The sequence below is a fragment of the Anomaloglossus baeobatrachus genome, chromosome 7 (genome assembly GCF_048569485.1).
Source record: "Anomaloglossus baeobatrachus isolate aAnoBae1 chromosome 7, aAnoBae1.hap1, whole genome shotgun sequence".
Classification (NCBI taxonomy): Eukaryota; Metazoa; Chordata; class Amphibia; order Anura; family Aromobatidae; genus Anomaloglossus; species Anomaloglossus baeobatrachus.
In genome coordinates, this window is record NC_134359.1 from 162413770 (window position 1) to 162430329 (window position 16560).

The 16560-nt window shown below is 44.2% G+C and overlaps 1 protein-coding gene across 5 annotated transcripts in view; it reads left to right on the forward strand.

The window, feature by feature from the left end:
* The window catches only part of TRPM2 (transient receptor potential cation channel subfamily M member 2), a 2537250-nt gene that overhangs the window by 952003 nt on the left and 1568687 nt on the right, over positions 1 to 16560 (forward strand). For all 5 annotated transcript variants that reach the window (XM_075317785.1, XM_075317788.1, XM_075317787.1 and 2 more), the window contains one exon: positions 12846 to 12967. In XM_075317785.1, the coding sequence (XP_075173900.1) occupies positions 12846 to 12967 (122 nt within the window). The remainder of the gene's footprint in view (positions 1 to 12845; positions 12968 to 16560) is intronic.

Here is a 16560-nt window from a genome sequence, read left to right on the forward strand (position 1 = left end):
TTCTAACCTCATTGGATTCAATGGAAGGCCAAACCTAAGGCAGAGAAAACACCTTTAAGGGGGTCAAAAAGCTTCCAAAACAGCAAAAATACATTATACAGTGCAACCCCACTGTTTGGCATAGTCATTAGCTTCCTAAACTATTGACATAAGAAATATAGAGGTGATGAGAGACAGGTGTAGGGCTAGTGCTACCACCCCCCTGCAGTATAGACAAGGCATAACTTGGAGGCCCATCTTGGTATATTGATATTTAAGAAACCTTTCAGGCAGCCAGCAGGACAGCCTCCCCACTATTGCCGATAGTGTCTTTGCACAGCAGGGAGGTATGGTCCATGCAACACACAGGATGTGGCCTGGAATTTAATTTTTAAAAAAATAAAAGTGGATGAGACACAGGATTAGGCCTCTTGCTCCCACATGTGCTGCCAGTACAGACAAGAAACAACTTAGAGACCTATCTTGGAGTCTTGAGATTTACAAACCTTTCAGGTAGACAGCGGGACAGTGGTATTAATTGCCCCCACCATTTCCATAATGTGTTTGCACAGCAGGGAATTATGTTCCATGCAACACACAGGATGTGGTTTGGCATTTTAATTTTAACAAGTGAGCACACAGTGACCATGCCTTCTGCAACAGCATCACCAAGCCAGAATAGTGTCCTAGAAATTTCTGTACGTCCAGGTTGAGCACATGAGCCTTGCAATGCACATGTGATGTCGCCCAGGCATGGTGCCACCACCACGATTACACCACTATAGCACACGGCCTTCCCTGGCTCCATGTTCAGTCGAGACAGCCATTAATTAAACTGGGCCTGGATAGTGGTCCACGACTCTGCAGCTATGTGACTGCATTCTCAATGCATATTAATTTAAGCACTGCCTGATTGCATTGACTTACACACAGGATGTGGCCTGGCATTTTCATTTTAACAATCAAGAGATCTATGAGTGACAGGTATAGGCCTTTTGCTCCCAGAACCCTGGCACTACAGCCAAAAATAATTTGGAGACCCTAAGTAAAGTCTCCACATTTCTAAAAATTAAGGTCAAACAACAAGAAAAGTAGAAACAATTAGCACAGACTACAAATAGTCCAACACCGCATCATGGATGTGTCAGATGGGCCCTGTAATAAGGCCTGAACCAGCACTTCTACCTTCACCAGAGACAGCAATACGACAAACAGGCATAGGCCACTTGCTACCAGAACCCTTGAACTAGAGACAAGACACAACTTGAAGACCCATCTTGGAATCTTGAGATTTAAAAAACTTTCAAGCAGGACAGAGGCAATTGTCTCCCTATTTCCCCATAGTGTGTTTGTACAGCAGGGAGGTATGGTCCATGCAGCACACAGGCTGTGGGCTGGCATTTTCATTTTAAAAATCAAAAGATGCATGAGTGACAGGCATAGGCCTCTTGCTCTCAGAACCCTGGCACTACAGACAAATGACAATTTTAAGACCCTACTTGGAGTCTCCATATTTCTAACAATTATGACAACAGGAAAAGTGGCAACAATTGGCAAAGACTAAAAATAGTGGAACACTGCAACATGAATGCTTGGTATTGGCCCTGTAGCAATGTCTGAACTAGCCAGCATTTCTAACTTTACCAGAGACAACACGATTACAGAAAAGCATAGGCCTCTTGCTTCCGGAATCCTGGCCTTACAGAAACCTGGCACTATAGATAAGATACAACTTTGCAACCCATCTTGGAGTCTTGAGATTTAAAAACATTTTAGGTAGACAGCAAGACAGGAGGACAATGCCATCAATTGCACCTCCCCCCATTTCTCCACAGTGTGTTTGCACAGCACGGACGTATAGTCAATGTAACAAACAGGATGTGGCCTGGCATTTAAATTTTTAAAAATACAAAGTTGGATGAGTGACAGAACTAGGCCTCTTGCTCCCAAACCTCTGCCAGTACAGACAATACACAACTTGGAGACCAATCTTGGAGTCTTGATATTTAATAATATTGAAGACAGACAGCAGGATAGTGCCCCCCCCCATTTCCCCATAGTGTGTTTGCACATCAGTGAGGTATAGTTCATGCAACAAACAGTGATTGTCCTTGGTGTGTCACATGGGTCAAAATCACCAAGCATGGTCACTTCTGTAACAGCTGATGGGCTCTCACTCACCCCTACTGTAGCGGGTAAGCAAGTGGAGGTCAGAGACCTGTGTGAGAATAGTTTCAACAGTGATGCAGGAGGAAGAAGAAGCAGCAGACGTGGTTGATTTGGCAGCAGGTGGTTGGGTAGGCCCAGTAGTCTACATTTTAGCGCAGTAAGATTCCCAAAGTAATGCATGTTGATTGTGCATGTGATGGTTCATGTATGAAGTAGTCAAATTATTTTAATTTTTGCCTCTACTGAGTCGTTTTTTACAACACTGGCAGATAACAAAAGTTGGGTCATCATTTGGGGTCTGAAAAAAGGCCCTGGCTAGGCAACCTATCCTGCGAACTGCAGACCCGTGACCGGTGCTGGCCACATCCAGAGTTGTGCCTGAGGATGCAGTGCATCTATTGCTCCATCACTACGTATTTGTGCGGAAATCACCAACGTAACATCCTCGTTATCCTCCTTCTCCTCATCGGCCCTCCTTCTCCTGATGTGCTGAGCTTCTCAGCTGCGTTCCTCTGGATTCACACCAAGTGGGATCTAGAACTTCATCGTCATGCGCTATGTTGTTCAATCATTCTTTTTCTGACCTGACATCAAAGGATAGTACGCATGCACCTAAGGTATCTAAGTCTACTCATCATCACCTCCACCCCCGGGGGTTGTCAATTGATGAGGGTCGAGATCCTGCTTGGACCCTACTTTGTCCATGCCACGATCCAACTGACAAAGATTTTGGTCATCGGTACAAATGCTTTCCTCCTCTTGAGTCTGGGAATCTTTGGAGCCGACCTTGGATGCCCATGCGATCAAATGTGTGAACAGCTCTGCAGACTCACTCAGGTGTGGTTCCCCACAGTCAGTTGGCTGGTAAGAGATTTGTGGTGTGGATGGTAACAAGTGCAGTTGGAGTGGCACCTCTGAGGAATAAAGTGTGTGTGATGTTGAGTTGCAGGAACAGGAGGAGAGACCACTTGATGCAGCACTTTCCATGGACTCAAGCACATGCTTTTTATCAGCCTGGTTTTGAAGTTGAAGCATTGTGTGGCTGTCAAAGAAATCTAGTGTAGTAGGCTGTCCAGTAATGGAAGTTGTTATTTCTTTTGGAATAGGATAAGCTGGTATTTTTGACTAACAGAAGTACCCACACGTACATCTTGAACACCACACCTAATCACCATTTCACCACAACCTTGTCGTGATTTAACACTGATTGTTCATGTACTGTTCCCTTTTCAAACAGATATTTTGCAACCATATGCTCACACCTGTAAAACACCTGACACAAAAGTTAAATTATTTCTTTCCTGCCCGAGTTGGCAATATTGTGAAGGCACTAAAAAGTACCAATAACTAGAAATGTGGTTCACTGTGTAATTTGGAGCAGACACAGAAAAGTGCCAAGATCTATTTAGCTAGTTCACTAGAAAATTTATAGCAGGCAGTACAAACTAACAATACCTAGAAATGTGTGTGAATGCGTAATTTGTATCATGCAAACAAAAGTACCAAGACTTATTTAGCTAGTTGACTAGCACATTTAAAGCAGGCACTACTAACAATACCAAGAAATGTGGTTGACTGTGTAATTTTGAGCAGGCAATGAAAAGTGCCAAGACGTATTTAGCTGGTACACTAGCAAATTTTGAGCAGGTACTACCAACTAACAATACCTAGAAATGTAGGTGAATGTGTAATTTTTATCAGGCACTCAAACATGCCATGACATATTTAGCTAGTTCACTAGCAAATTTACAACAGACACTACTAACACTACCAAGAAATGTGGTTGACTTCCAACTGGGACACGCATTTTTATGAATTTCAGAAGGGAAACTCCAGGTGTCATGGAGACAGATAAGGTAGTGCAACTAATCGAGAAATAATAGGGTTCATCTGGGGTGACATCAATATTGTACAAATCCCTATTCTTTCACTAGGTGAAAATGGAGCATGGACCTCTATACTGGCCCTCAAACTAGGGACCATGCACTGTCCCTTATCCCAGAGGTAGGCTTGATGGTAGCCAGGTCTGGACCGCCAGCGTGATCCTAACTCCTGTCCAAACCCTGAACTAATACCCCCTTTCCCCCACCCCAGGAAAGGGCTGGGACCAAACAAGCAAACCCCACAAATACCACAGAAAGGGGAAAAACAAAACACAAGCACTCTGAAATCACACACAGGGGAGAGACAATAAGTGCCCAGGAGGAAATAAAACACAGGGAGGAAATAAACTAACAGGAATATTTCCACACAACACTGAAAAGCACACAACAGATCACCAAGCTCTGGATCACTACAATGGGACTGGTATTCGTTGCAGAAATGCTGAACTATATTTGGCGATGGGCAACCAGATACAGTACCTCATAAAGAGTGAAGACAGCTGTGAGTGGTCAAAGCAGTCCAAGCTTCTAGCAGCAGCTCACAAAGGCAGCAGGAATTAACTCCTGATGGACTGGAGAGCATTGAAACTAATGCAGCTGATGCCAAAGTTAGGCTAAGCAACTAAGTGACCTCAGGTTGTATGTCAGACTCTGTGGTGTGAATAGAGTTCAATGCTGCCATGACACCAACCGAATACAAAGTTGAATATCGCTTGACATACTGTATTGATTTCGAAACATAGTTTTCAGTTCAGCAAAGAAAAGCATGAGGCTGAGATTGATCCAATAGGGAAGGGGCAGTGGGTGGAAATTTTGGAAAGAATCCCCCTGCTTTCTCTTAGTAAAACTCATAGATTTTCTCAATTCTGTCTGGTTCATAATGTATGCAGGACACCAGAATTTTTGTATAAGATTGGGGCAAAATTGGATGCAAAGTGTCCTAGATGTCGCCTGGAAGGCACAAATCTACTACATATAATATGATCCTGCACAGAACTGGAAAGATACTTGAATAAAGTAGTGGACCTGATTAATAGAGTGTGGAGAATATTCAAAAAACTCGGTTTGTGTATTGGGGTATGTGCTAATGAAGTGGGTAACCTAGCTGTTGCCCAAATGTTATATTGATAGCACAACATTGGTCAGATTTGAAGGCTCCGACTAGAAAGGGATATGTTAGAAAGGTTAATTGGTTCATAAACCTGGAAAAAAGTATATATAAAAAAGAGGGACTATTGATAAATTTGAACAGATTTTGGCAACATGAATACAGAGGAACCTCGCTTAACAAGTAACCCAATTAACGAGAATTTTGCTTAACAAGCAAAGCTTTCTGCAAATTTGTAACTCGGTTTACGAGAAAGCTTTGCTGTACGAGCAAAATACTCACCGCACACACTTCTGATTCTGTACATCCACCGCGCTCTGACCCGCTCTTGCAGTCCACACAAGCACGCACAAACACACACAAACACACACGCATGCACACACATACAGTATTATGCTCACCTTACCTTCCGTTCCATCGCCGGCCTCATGGTTCTTGTAGTCCGCCGGTACATCGCGACGAGGGAGGAATCCTCGGGGCAAACTACAAGACCCAGGAGGCCGGTGATGGAACGGAAGGTAAGGTGAGCATAATATGTGTACCTTCTGTTCCATCGCCGGCCTCCTGGGTCCTGTAGTTCGCCGCTCCAAAATGTGTTTCGGCAACCATAGCGACGAGGCAGGAACTTCGGCTGTCAGACGCTACTCAAAGGCAGTGTGCTGGCCAATCAGAGGCAAGCGGCTCCTGCCTTTGACGTCAGCGCTCTGGGTGCAGAAGTTCCTCCCTCGTCGTGCTGGTTACCAGATACACAGCCAGTACTAGCGAACAGCAAGTCCCAGGAGACCGGCAATAGAACGGAAGGTAAGGTGAGCATATTATCTGCGTGTGTGTGTGCGTGCTTGTGTGCTTGTGTGTGCTTGTGTGTGTTTGTGTGTGTTTGTGTGAGTTTGTGTGTGTTTGTATGTGTGTGGAATGGCACAATAGGGGACGAGGATGGGACATTTAACAAGTTGTGGAACGAATTGTCTGCATTACAATGATTTCCCATGGGAAATCTTGCTTTGCTGAACGAGTAACCTGGTTAACAAGCACATTCCCAGATCAGATTGTTTTTGTTAACCAAGGTTCCACTGTAGATGAATTTGGGCTAGCATCTACGGAGTTGGCTAGATTTAGATTAGGATTGATCTGATAGAAAGATAAGTGGCGAGTAGAGTTGAGCGATGTTCGAGGTTCGCCTATTTCATGTTCGAGTGATTTTGGGGGTGCTCGAGATCGACCTCGAACTTGAGCTTTTTGCTAAAAGCTCGACAGTTCGAGTTACGTTCGAGAACGGTTCGATCACCAAAAGCAGGGCATTTTACAGCTACAGTGTGCAGGGAGCCATCGCTGCCAGCCTGCGGTAAGCTGGTAACCAAGATAAATATCGGGTATCCAAGCAAAGTGCTTTGCTTGGTAACCCGATATTTACCCTAGTTACGTGTGCAGGGAGCCGACACTTCCCCGCTGGGCTCCGCCCCCTCCTGCACTTGGCATGTACACACACACACACACACACACTCACACTCACCTGTTCCCAGCCATGCAGTCCCCGGCACTGACGTCCTCAGCGCCACATGGCGCTGCTAGGCTCCACCAACTTCGCACTCCAACGCCCGCATACATGGCCCCGCTAGCCTCCACCCACTTCGCACTCCACCACCCGCACACATGGCCCCGCAAGGCTCCACCAACTTCGCACTCCAACGCCCGCATACATGGCCCTGCTAGCCTCCACCCACTTCGCACTCCACCGCCCGCACACATGGCCCCGCTAGGCTCCACCCACTTTGCACTCTGCACACATTACCCCGCTTAGCTCCACCCACCTGGCACTCTGCACACATTACGCTGTTTGGCTCCACCCACCTCACACTCCGCACACATGGCCCTGCTTGGCTCCACCCACCTTGCACTCCACCACACATTGCCTGCTTAGCTCCGCCCACCTCGTGCTCCGCAACATTACCCTGCTTGGCTCCACCCACCTGGAACTCTGCACACGTTACCCCACTTGGCTCCACCCACCTCGCACTCCGCACACATTACCCCGCTCGGCTTACCTGCAGTGATGCAGTCCCGCCTTCTCGACCTCAGCGCTGTCACTGTCTTCCATGGCCGCCGCTTCACATTTCCTCTCGCTGTCGACCTGAGACTGTGACTAGCGGTGACGTCACAGGCTCCCGCGATACTTGGCTGTGAAGGCAATGGTCATTGAAGTCAGTGACAGATCTGCTGTCAGCAGTGCAGGAGATCGTCACTACAGGTAATATACCTTGCTCCTGACAGCAGCACTTGTCATGCTCTGCAGTGACCTGGGCTGACCTATTGATGTTAGCTCAGGTCACTGCACTGCTCTCCCAGCCAATGGGGAACATTCTGTTCTTCATTGACTGGGACATTGACTATAGTATGGATCATCATGGGAACCCCTTGGATTACAGCAGACCTGGATTTTTTTTTCTTTCTAATAAATTGATGAAAGAGGGAATGTTTTGGGCAGTGTTTTTTCAAATAAAAATGTGTTTGTCGTCTATTTTTTTTTATTACTGACTGGGTTGGCGATGTCGGGTATCTGATAGATGCCTGACCTCATGAACCCCAAGGCTTGATGCCAGGTGACATTACACATCTGGCATTAACCCCATATATTACCCCGTTTGCCACCGCACCAGGGCACAGGATGAGCTGGGGCGAAGTACCAGGATTGGCACGTCTAATGGATGCGCCATTTCTGGGGCGGCTGCGGCCTGCTATTTTTAGGCTAGGGAGAGTCCAATAATCATGGACCTCCCTAGTCTGAGAATATCAGACGCCAGCTGTCCGCTTTACCTTGGCTGGTGATCCAATTTTGGGGTGACCCTGGCTTTTTTTTTTATTATTTTTTTTTTAATTTAAAATACCAGCGTGGGATGCACTCAGTTTTGGATTACCAACCAAGGTGAAGCTGCCAGCTGTGGTCTGCAAGCTGTAGCTGTCTGCTTTACCCTAGCTGGTTACAAAAATAGGGGGAACACCAAGTCATTTTTTCTTAAAATGTATTTTATTTTTTTGGAAATACAAGGCTTAGTACCCCTTAGTGCCACATGAAAGGCACCAAAGGGTGCAAAATTACAAAATGCAGGAGAGTGGGACATTATGTGTCTTTCTGCCATTGTAATGACAGAAAAGACTGTTATGAAGTGTACAAGCACAGGGAAATCACCAGAGCGCTCTACGCTGTGAAAAGCAGTAGAAAATGGCACTGGAGTGAACATGTGACCGTCTCATGTAGGTTGAAGCTATGGATCCTGGGTAACTTTATGTATTTTCCGTCCATCAGTTTTTTTGCAGTACGCAAAAAAAAACGGAAGGCACACGAATGACAAACAGATGACATACGGACCGTATACGGAACAGAAACGGATGACACACGGATGCACCCGTGAAAAAAAGGACCATTTTTTGAGGACCGCAAAATTGGATCGGTCGTGTGAATATAGCCTTATTTTGATCTGCCGTTTATAAACAGCAGGCAGAAATAAGTGAATAGCGCCCCCCAGCGTCAGAAAATCTCCGGGGTTTCAGGGGTAGCTGAAACCCTGGAGATCCTGATTTAGGCCGGTTTTTCCAGTCCCCGCTCACGTGATCACAGGTATACACCGTATACCGATGATCACGTTACAGTAAATGACAGCGCCGGTAAAAAATTATTTATCTCCCATCTGGCATGAACAAACATGTCAGATGGAAGATAAATCTCCTCCCCAGTCCCCTCCGGTCCCCTGTCGCCAAAGTGCCGCCCCGACCCCTCCCGGAAATCCAAGATGGCAGCGCGCAGAGCAGCGTGCCGGCCGCATTCACCCTACTCCTCTGATTTGTCATGGCACATGCGACAGAAAACCCCTCCCCAGGCTTTGCCAGGTCACCCCCTATAACCTCACCGGTGTTCCCTGGTGACCCCCGTACCTGTACCGCGTTGATCCCCCGCAGCCTCTCCTTCACAATAGACGCTGCAGCATGCACAGAGCGGCTGTCAGCTCAGCTTCCTGTGTTCAGACACAGTGAGTGGCGGTAACCATGCATCTGTAAGCAACTGCAATGCCCTGCTCATGAGGTAAGGATTGGAACATAGTTGATCAGGAGAGCTATACTATATTTCCAAATGGAGGTATTTGATTTTATAGTTGCCCTGCTGAACGACTACCAAACATGAGAGTATGTTATACGCCACAAGAAAACATGTCTAAATAGCGAGCTCTGTTGTTTAGTATTCATTTAGCAGGATAACTGGACTTAAAGGGGTATTCCATCTCCAAGATCCTATCCCCAATATATAGTAGGTGGAATAGCAATAATATCAGCAAATACCAATATTTGAAAATGTAGAATAGTTGTCCTGATTAGGCATGCCCTTACCTCATGAGCAGGGCATTGCAGCTTTGATAGCAACAGTTACGACATGGACTCTGCTGCTGTGGACTCGGGGAGAGTGGGTGCAGATTCATTGCACCCACACTCCTCACATGGAGGGTCTACACTCCTAGAAAATAGGGGATACGTTCCCTGAGCATGTCCCCCATATTCTAGACGGTCCAGAGTCATCGTGGGATCCCCTTATTTTTTTTCCTTACAATAAATTGGTGAAAGAGGGAATGTTTTGGGGAGTGTTTTTTCAAATAATTTTTTTTTGTCTTTTTTTTGTTAGTACTGACAGTTTGTGATGTCGGGTATCTGATAGACGCCATGACATCACAAACTGCTGGGCTTGATGTCAGGTAACCTTACAGCTAGTATCAACCCCATTAATTACCCCGTTTGCCACTACACCAGGGCACGGGATGAGCTGGGGTGAAGCGCCAGGATTGGCACATCTAGTGGATGCACCACTTCTGGGGCACCTGTGGCCTGCTATTTTTAGGCTGTGAAGTGCCAATAACTATGGACCTTCCCACCCTAAGAATACAAGACCACAGCTGTCCGCTTTACCTTGGCTGGTGATCCAATTTGGGGGGGACCCTACTTTTTTTTGTAATTATTATTATTTATAAAATAATTATAAAAAAGAGCCTGGGGTGACCTTCACATTGGATCTCCAACCACGGTAAAGCTGCTAGCTGTGGTTTTCAGGCTACAGCCGTTTGCTTTATCCTAGCTGGCAATCAAAAATGGGGGGACCCCACAAGATTATTTTTTTTAACTATTTTTTTAAATAAAAAAAATTAATGGGCTTTCCTGTATTTTGATTGCCAGCCAAGGTAACGCCAGGCAGATGGGGGTGGCAACCCGTAGCTGTCTGCTTTAACTGCGATGAGAATCAAAAATACCGCGGGGTGCTACGTCATTTTTTTTAATGATTTATTTTTACAGCACTGTCATGTCAGGCAATCAAAATACAGGGAAGGCCATTTATTTTTAGTTATTTAAATAAATAATAAAAAAATATATAGGCTCCTGCTACATTTTTTGTATTGTTAGATAAGGGTAATCCAAGCAGCTACTGGCTGCTAACCCCCACTGCTTGGTGTTACCTTCACTGTCAATGGAAAATTCAGGGAAGCATTTTTTATTTTTTTTCCCCAAAAAACAAAAAAAAAAATGACGTGAGCTTCGCTATATTTTTGTATGCTAGCCAGGTACAGCAGGCAGGAACGGGCTGCCCCCAACCCCCAGCTGCCTATTTGTACCCGGCTGGGAACTAAAAATATAGGGAAGCCCTTTTTTTAATTATTTCATGAATTTCATGAAATGATTAAAAAAAAAAACACGTGGGCTTTGACCCATTTTTGTGTCCAGCCGGGTACAACTAGGCAGTTGGGAATTGGAATCCGCAGCCGCCCCAGAAAATGGTGTTCTCATAGAAGCGACATCATCTGACGCTGTATCGAACTCTTCCAGCTGCCCTGGTGACGGTGGCTCACTGGGTAATTATGAGTTAATACTAGCTTTGTTTACTAGCTAGTATTAAGTCAGAGATTCTTAATGTCAGGCAAGTTTGACCCGGCCATTAAGAATCTCCTTTAAAGGGTTAAAAAAAAGACACCACACAGAGAAAAAATACTTTAATAGAAATAAATACACAGACACATTAGAGACTCCATGTTTATTCCCTCTTATTCCTCCACGATCCATGCTCTTCTGTCTTCTTTCTCCTGCAACACATGCAGCTCTGCTCCATCAGCAGCACTGCATGGGATAAAGACGCTGCTCCCCGTGCAGGCTTTTCACTCCGTGAGTGATCAGTGCTGCTGGCTGTTAGCAGTACTGTCACCGCTGACAGACAGGTTGCCATAGCAACGGTGCTCCAATCACGTGATTCCCGTTGCCGCTGCTAGCGGTGACGTCACTGCTAACAGGCGCGTTGCTATGGCAACGGTGATCTCCGTTATTTACCGGCTGTGTCATCCGGTCAATAAGGGAATGGGGAAGCAGAATGGGGAGTCGACCGTGTGCCAGAGCATGTCGCTGGTACACGGCAATACACAAATGTGCACCGTGTACCGGAGAGTGCAATGACAGGACCTAGGACAAGACATGACATCAAAGCCATGTGACCAGTCTGTAGCCAATGAGATAATAGACACGTGACTGGTCACATGGCTATTTTGACGTCACGATAGGTCCTGCATCACTGCTGGTTACCGGGAGGACGCAGCGATTACCGATGGAAAAGCGAGTGCAGGGCACCAGTAAGTGTTATGGCAATGTTTATTAACTGTATGTGTACATTTATAATGTTTTTTTATGTGTTTGTGATTGCCTCCCATTGTTTTCAATGGGGTTTGAGAGGTTCGTCGAATGGCTCGTCGAACGGGGCACCGTTCGACGAACCGAACCGAACTCGAACTCCAGGGGGGTGGCTCATCTCTAGTTGCAAGTACATAATTTAGGAGTATTGGAGTCTCAAAAAGTAATAGAATTTGGGTAGGATGATTAGAATACCTAATGAAGATTGAATGTTTTAAGTTCTGCTTTTTATCTGCTATTGGATGGTATGTAATTTCAAAATGTGACTTTAATCCAATGATACTTGCATATTTTCAAGATGTAAGCAGATGTGAATTTATGATTAATGTTTTATTTTTTTACTGGATGTTTTTGATTTTTGTTGAAACATTTCTAATAAAAAAAACTAATTAAAAAAAAGAGTTTGCATGTGATTGGGCTCTCATGTACAAATCTGTGTTGCTGTCAGGTCCTCTTGCATTCTACAGCAGGTTTGCTCCCACTATTGACTGGAAGCAGTATCACTTGCGTGGAGTGATCCTGGTACCTGATCAGTTTGTGAGAAATGCAGTGCAATGCAGCTGGAATGGAGAGGGACCTGAGAGTAATGAAGATCTCTGTGTGAGAGCCCATCCACTATTGACACTAGCTGATTGCTATTTTTTTTAAATTTGATGAGTCCAATTTTTTTCGGAGGGGCATCTGCTTTCTTTTGGGGGTGTCTGCTTTCTTTGATAAAAGGGTTTTGCTGTATTAAAAAAATCAAAGGCATCCAGCTCATCTGTTCCTCCAAGTGCACGGCATCCATGGTTTTGCTGTATTCTTTAACTTATAAGAGCCTGGACACTGCCTTATGGAACTGCAACTAGGGCTTATTTTTGGAGTAGTTATTATATTGTAAATATTATCCAAAAAATCCTACTAGGGTTTATTTTCTTGGTAGGATATTTTGTACTTTCCCACTCACCACAGACTATTACATATTACATTGCTTTAATGTTTGTTTTCAATTTTTTGTCTAGCTTCACTGAGTCATGACCAACAAGGACATGAAAACTGGGACCACCAATTAAAGCTGGCAGTGGCATGGAACAGAGTTGACATCGCAAGAAGTGAGATTTTCACACATGATCATCAGTGGAAGGTGTGAGAAACATTAAAGTCTATTTTTCATTTTATAAAATCTCCTTTAATTGAATGTAAAAAAATATAATCCTGTGAAATAATTCCTGTTCAATTTAAATTTGTTGTCATTGATACAAATAAATATGCAAATTCATTAAGATGACTAAATATATGATTGTCTCACACACATGACAGATGGTAGGAAATAAAATTGCACTCATTTAGAAATATGGCCAATAGTTTAGAAATGCTAAGTCTGTTTACACGAAGTGGCCCGTAGGGCTAGATGACAGCTGATTGGTAAACCTTTACCAGTCAATAATCATTAAATTGGCTGTTTACAAAGATCATATTAGAGTAAATGATGTGCACTGAGCAATCTATAATAGATCGATCAGTGCACATGGGGTGTCATAGTTCCACTCTATTGACCTGCTGAAAAGAATGTTCTGTTGTGCTGCACAAAAGATCATATTACCTAATGAACATGTATTTTGCTCTTCATTGGAGCCTGTTTACACTGAAGGATTATCATGAAACAAGTGCTCTTAAGAGTGCTATTTCGTGATTATTTGCTTTGTGTGTAAATGAAGCTTAATAAGAATAAGATTTTTGCCTTCATATTTGAAAAAGTGATGAGACTTACTAGAGTATGATATTTACTAGTAATAGCAGACTACCAAGAACAGTATAAAAAAACCCACTGTATTTTGCGAAATATAAAACGCACTTTCTTGTCCCCAAATTTTGTAGGAAACTGTTAAGGGTATCTTATAGTCTGGATGTACCTAGTTGTGACTGTGGGGAGGTGCAGACTAGGTGCGGATTTGTTTATTAGCGGGCACTGGCTTCTGCCTCCTGTGACCTAGTCCTTTACCCATTTTGCTGTGTGACAGTGAGCATTGTCCTGCATGAAAATTGCTGGCTGATTTAGTGATGAATGCAAGTAAGGAACCACGTGTTGATGAAGAAGGATCTGATACACACTTGCATTTACTCTGCCATGTAGATGTATGAGAGGTCCAAATTCTGCTACAGAAAACATTCCCCAAACCATGACACTTACTCCACCACCTTTCACTGACTTCTTAACATACTTTGGCTTCAGTCTTTCACCAGTTTGTTGATGAACATAATGTTTCCCATCATACCAAATAAATTAAACTTGCTTTCATCACTAAAATGAACTGTGGACCACTTCTCTGTCCACACAACATGCTCATCACCAAAGGTGAGTCTAGCCTTTTGATTCTTTCTGCTAATCAGAGGTTTGGTTTCTGCAAAGTAGGCTTACAGTCCAAATGCTCTTAAGGCCCCTTTACACACTGAGACTTTCTAGCGATCCCACCAGCGATCCCAACCTGGCCGGGATCGCTACAAAGTCTCTGGTGAGTCGCTGTTGAGCTGTCAAACAGCCATACCTGACCAACGACGCAGCAGTGATACGGATCTTCAGAACGACCTAGCTAGTCATTGGGGCCATGTAAAAGCAGCTTTTTGGAAGGGAAGTCGCTAACGAAGTCGTTGTAACGGTGTCAAACACACCGATGCATGCTGCACAGTGGGAAACAAAAGACCAAAAAATGGTCCTGAAAGATTTGTAGCGATCAGCAACCTCACAGCGGGGACCAGGTCGTTGATGTGTTTCACACACTGCAATGTCGCTGGGGAGGTTGCTATTACGTCACAAAACCGGTGACGTTACAGCGATGTCGTTAGCGATGTTGCAGTGTGTAAAGGGGCCTTTAAACCCTGTTCAGTGCTGAATTGGAAAGCAATTCCAGCTGCAGTGTTGAATTGATTACCCACTGAGATTCTCCGCATTATGTTGTCCTCTCTTGCATTTGCCTTTTGAGGTTGACCATGAAAGAGTTTGTGATGTTGTAAAGATGTAATATTCTTGAAATCACAGACTTGGAACAACCAACTTCTTTTGCGATAGCTGATAGGGTCACCCCTTTGTCCTTCATCTGGACAACTTCTGCCAGAAGCTTTCAATCACATTGGAACGGCACACTATTTTTGCAAAGTGAGTGCAAACTGAAAAGTTAGACTGCCAATTAAATAGGGTTTTCCAGAAAATTAAGGAAATTAGCAGCAGGTGCCAGATTAACACCAATAACAGGTATCTGAAAGTGTTCTCTAATTTTGATCAGTGTTCTTTTTAATTTATCTAATTTACACTTTTATTATGTGCTTTTGAAAAAAAATCAATTTATGAAATATGCTTAAAATTCGGCTAGTTTACTCATGTTAGGAAATAATGACAATGAAGGACTACACAATGTCCTTAAGATTTAGGAAATTGTGTGTTCTAATTTTACCCTTCAGCGTATACACACATTTCACAAAAAAAAATATACAAAGGATGTTTTTTTTAATGGCAGTTTTGGGCCACTTATATAGGAATCCAGTTTCTAAAATCTGGACGACTTTTTGAGATAGAGATATATTTAAGCTCTTTGACTTGGTATAATTAATTTTAAAGTTGAACATGGAGGCATACTATGAAAAAATATTTTGAATTTGAGGTCAGGCTTCTTGAGCATTGCTGACCAGTAACACAAGATCACCAGGGATTGCTGTTACAAGAATTTAGTGTTAAATCCGATATTATTGTACATTGTGTGTGTGAGGGGGACAGGGCAGGCAGTGGTAGTTGTGTGTGCAGGGGTTGCCAGGCCATAGCGCAAGTAACCCCTTGCCTCCTGGTCAACAATCCAGTGCAAGTCAACAATGCCAACACCAGTGAATTCTCTTTAAACAACCAAACTTTACTGTTCTTCAATATAGGGATTATTTCCACTCGAATAACACGAACACCGCTTCTTGTCCTGATGGGGTTCCCTCCAGACTCCACTTCCACATACAAAAATATATGGGCCGACCGCTTTCTTGGCATCTGGACTTCATCGAACACCACTAGGCCCCCTCAGTCTCCTGTCTGACATCATGCTGCATGAACCGATTCAAATAGTCCTTAAGCCTATCCATCCCACCCACAGGGATTAGCTTGCACTTTGCAAATGCTACGAGAGACAGCACTCCTCCATTCATGCTTTAGGCCAAGACTTAACCTTTTCTGTTAAGGGCCCCCTGACGTTAGGTCTTCTAGGGGATTTCTTTGGGTTTCGAAAGCAGGAAAGAATGGGCACCTCCCCGACTGACCAGACTAGACCACGCTTTTGGGACACAGTTCCACAGTCCTCTTAAGAGCAGGAACCCACGTGTCCGGGATCAAAGGGGTAACCCTTAGTATCGCTAATCAGTACAATATAATGGCTTCTTCTTTCTCTCTCCTCCTGGGGACTCTCCTGCCATCCTTGTATATTCTGTCCTATATAGATCATATCCTATCCTATCCTCCTCCTTTTTCTTAACCCATTATCTGCCTAACCAGGTGCCAGGGCAGCTGTCACAGACCCACATTGCCACCTGGTGGCCATTTACCAGATACACAATACATTAAATTACATTACAATAAACCTTGGGTGTGCCGGCTACTTTTGAAGAGGGGTGGCATAGTCTTGACCCCCTTACATTTGCATCTTTGAAGAAGAGTTTATATGGTGAGGCTAAAGATCTAGAATAATAGGGTGCAGCCTTGATGTA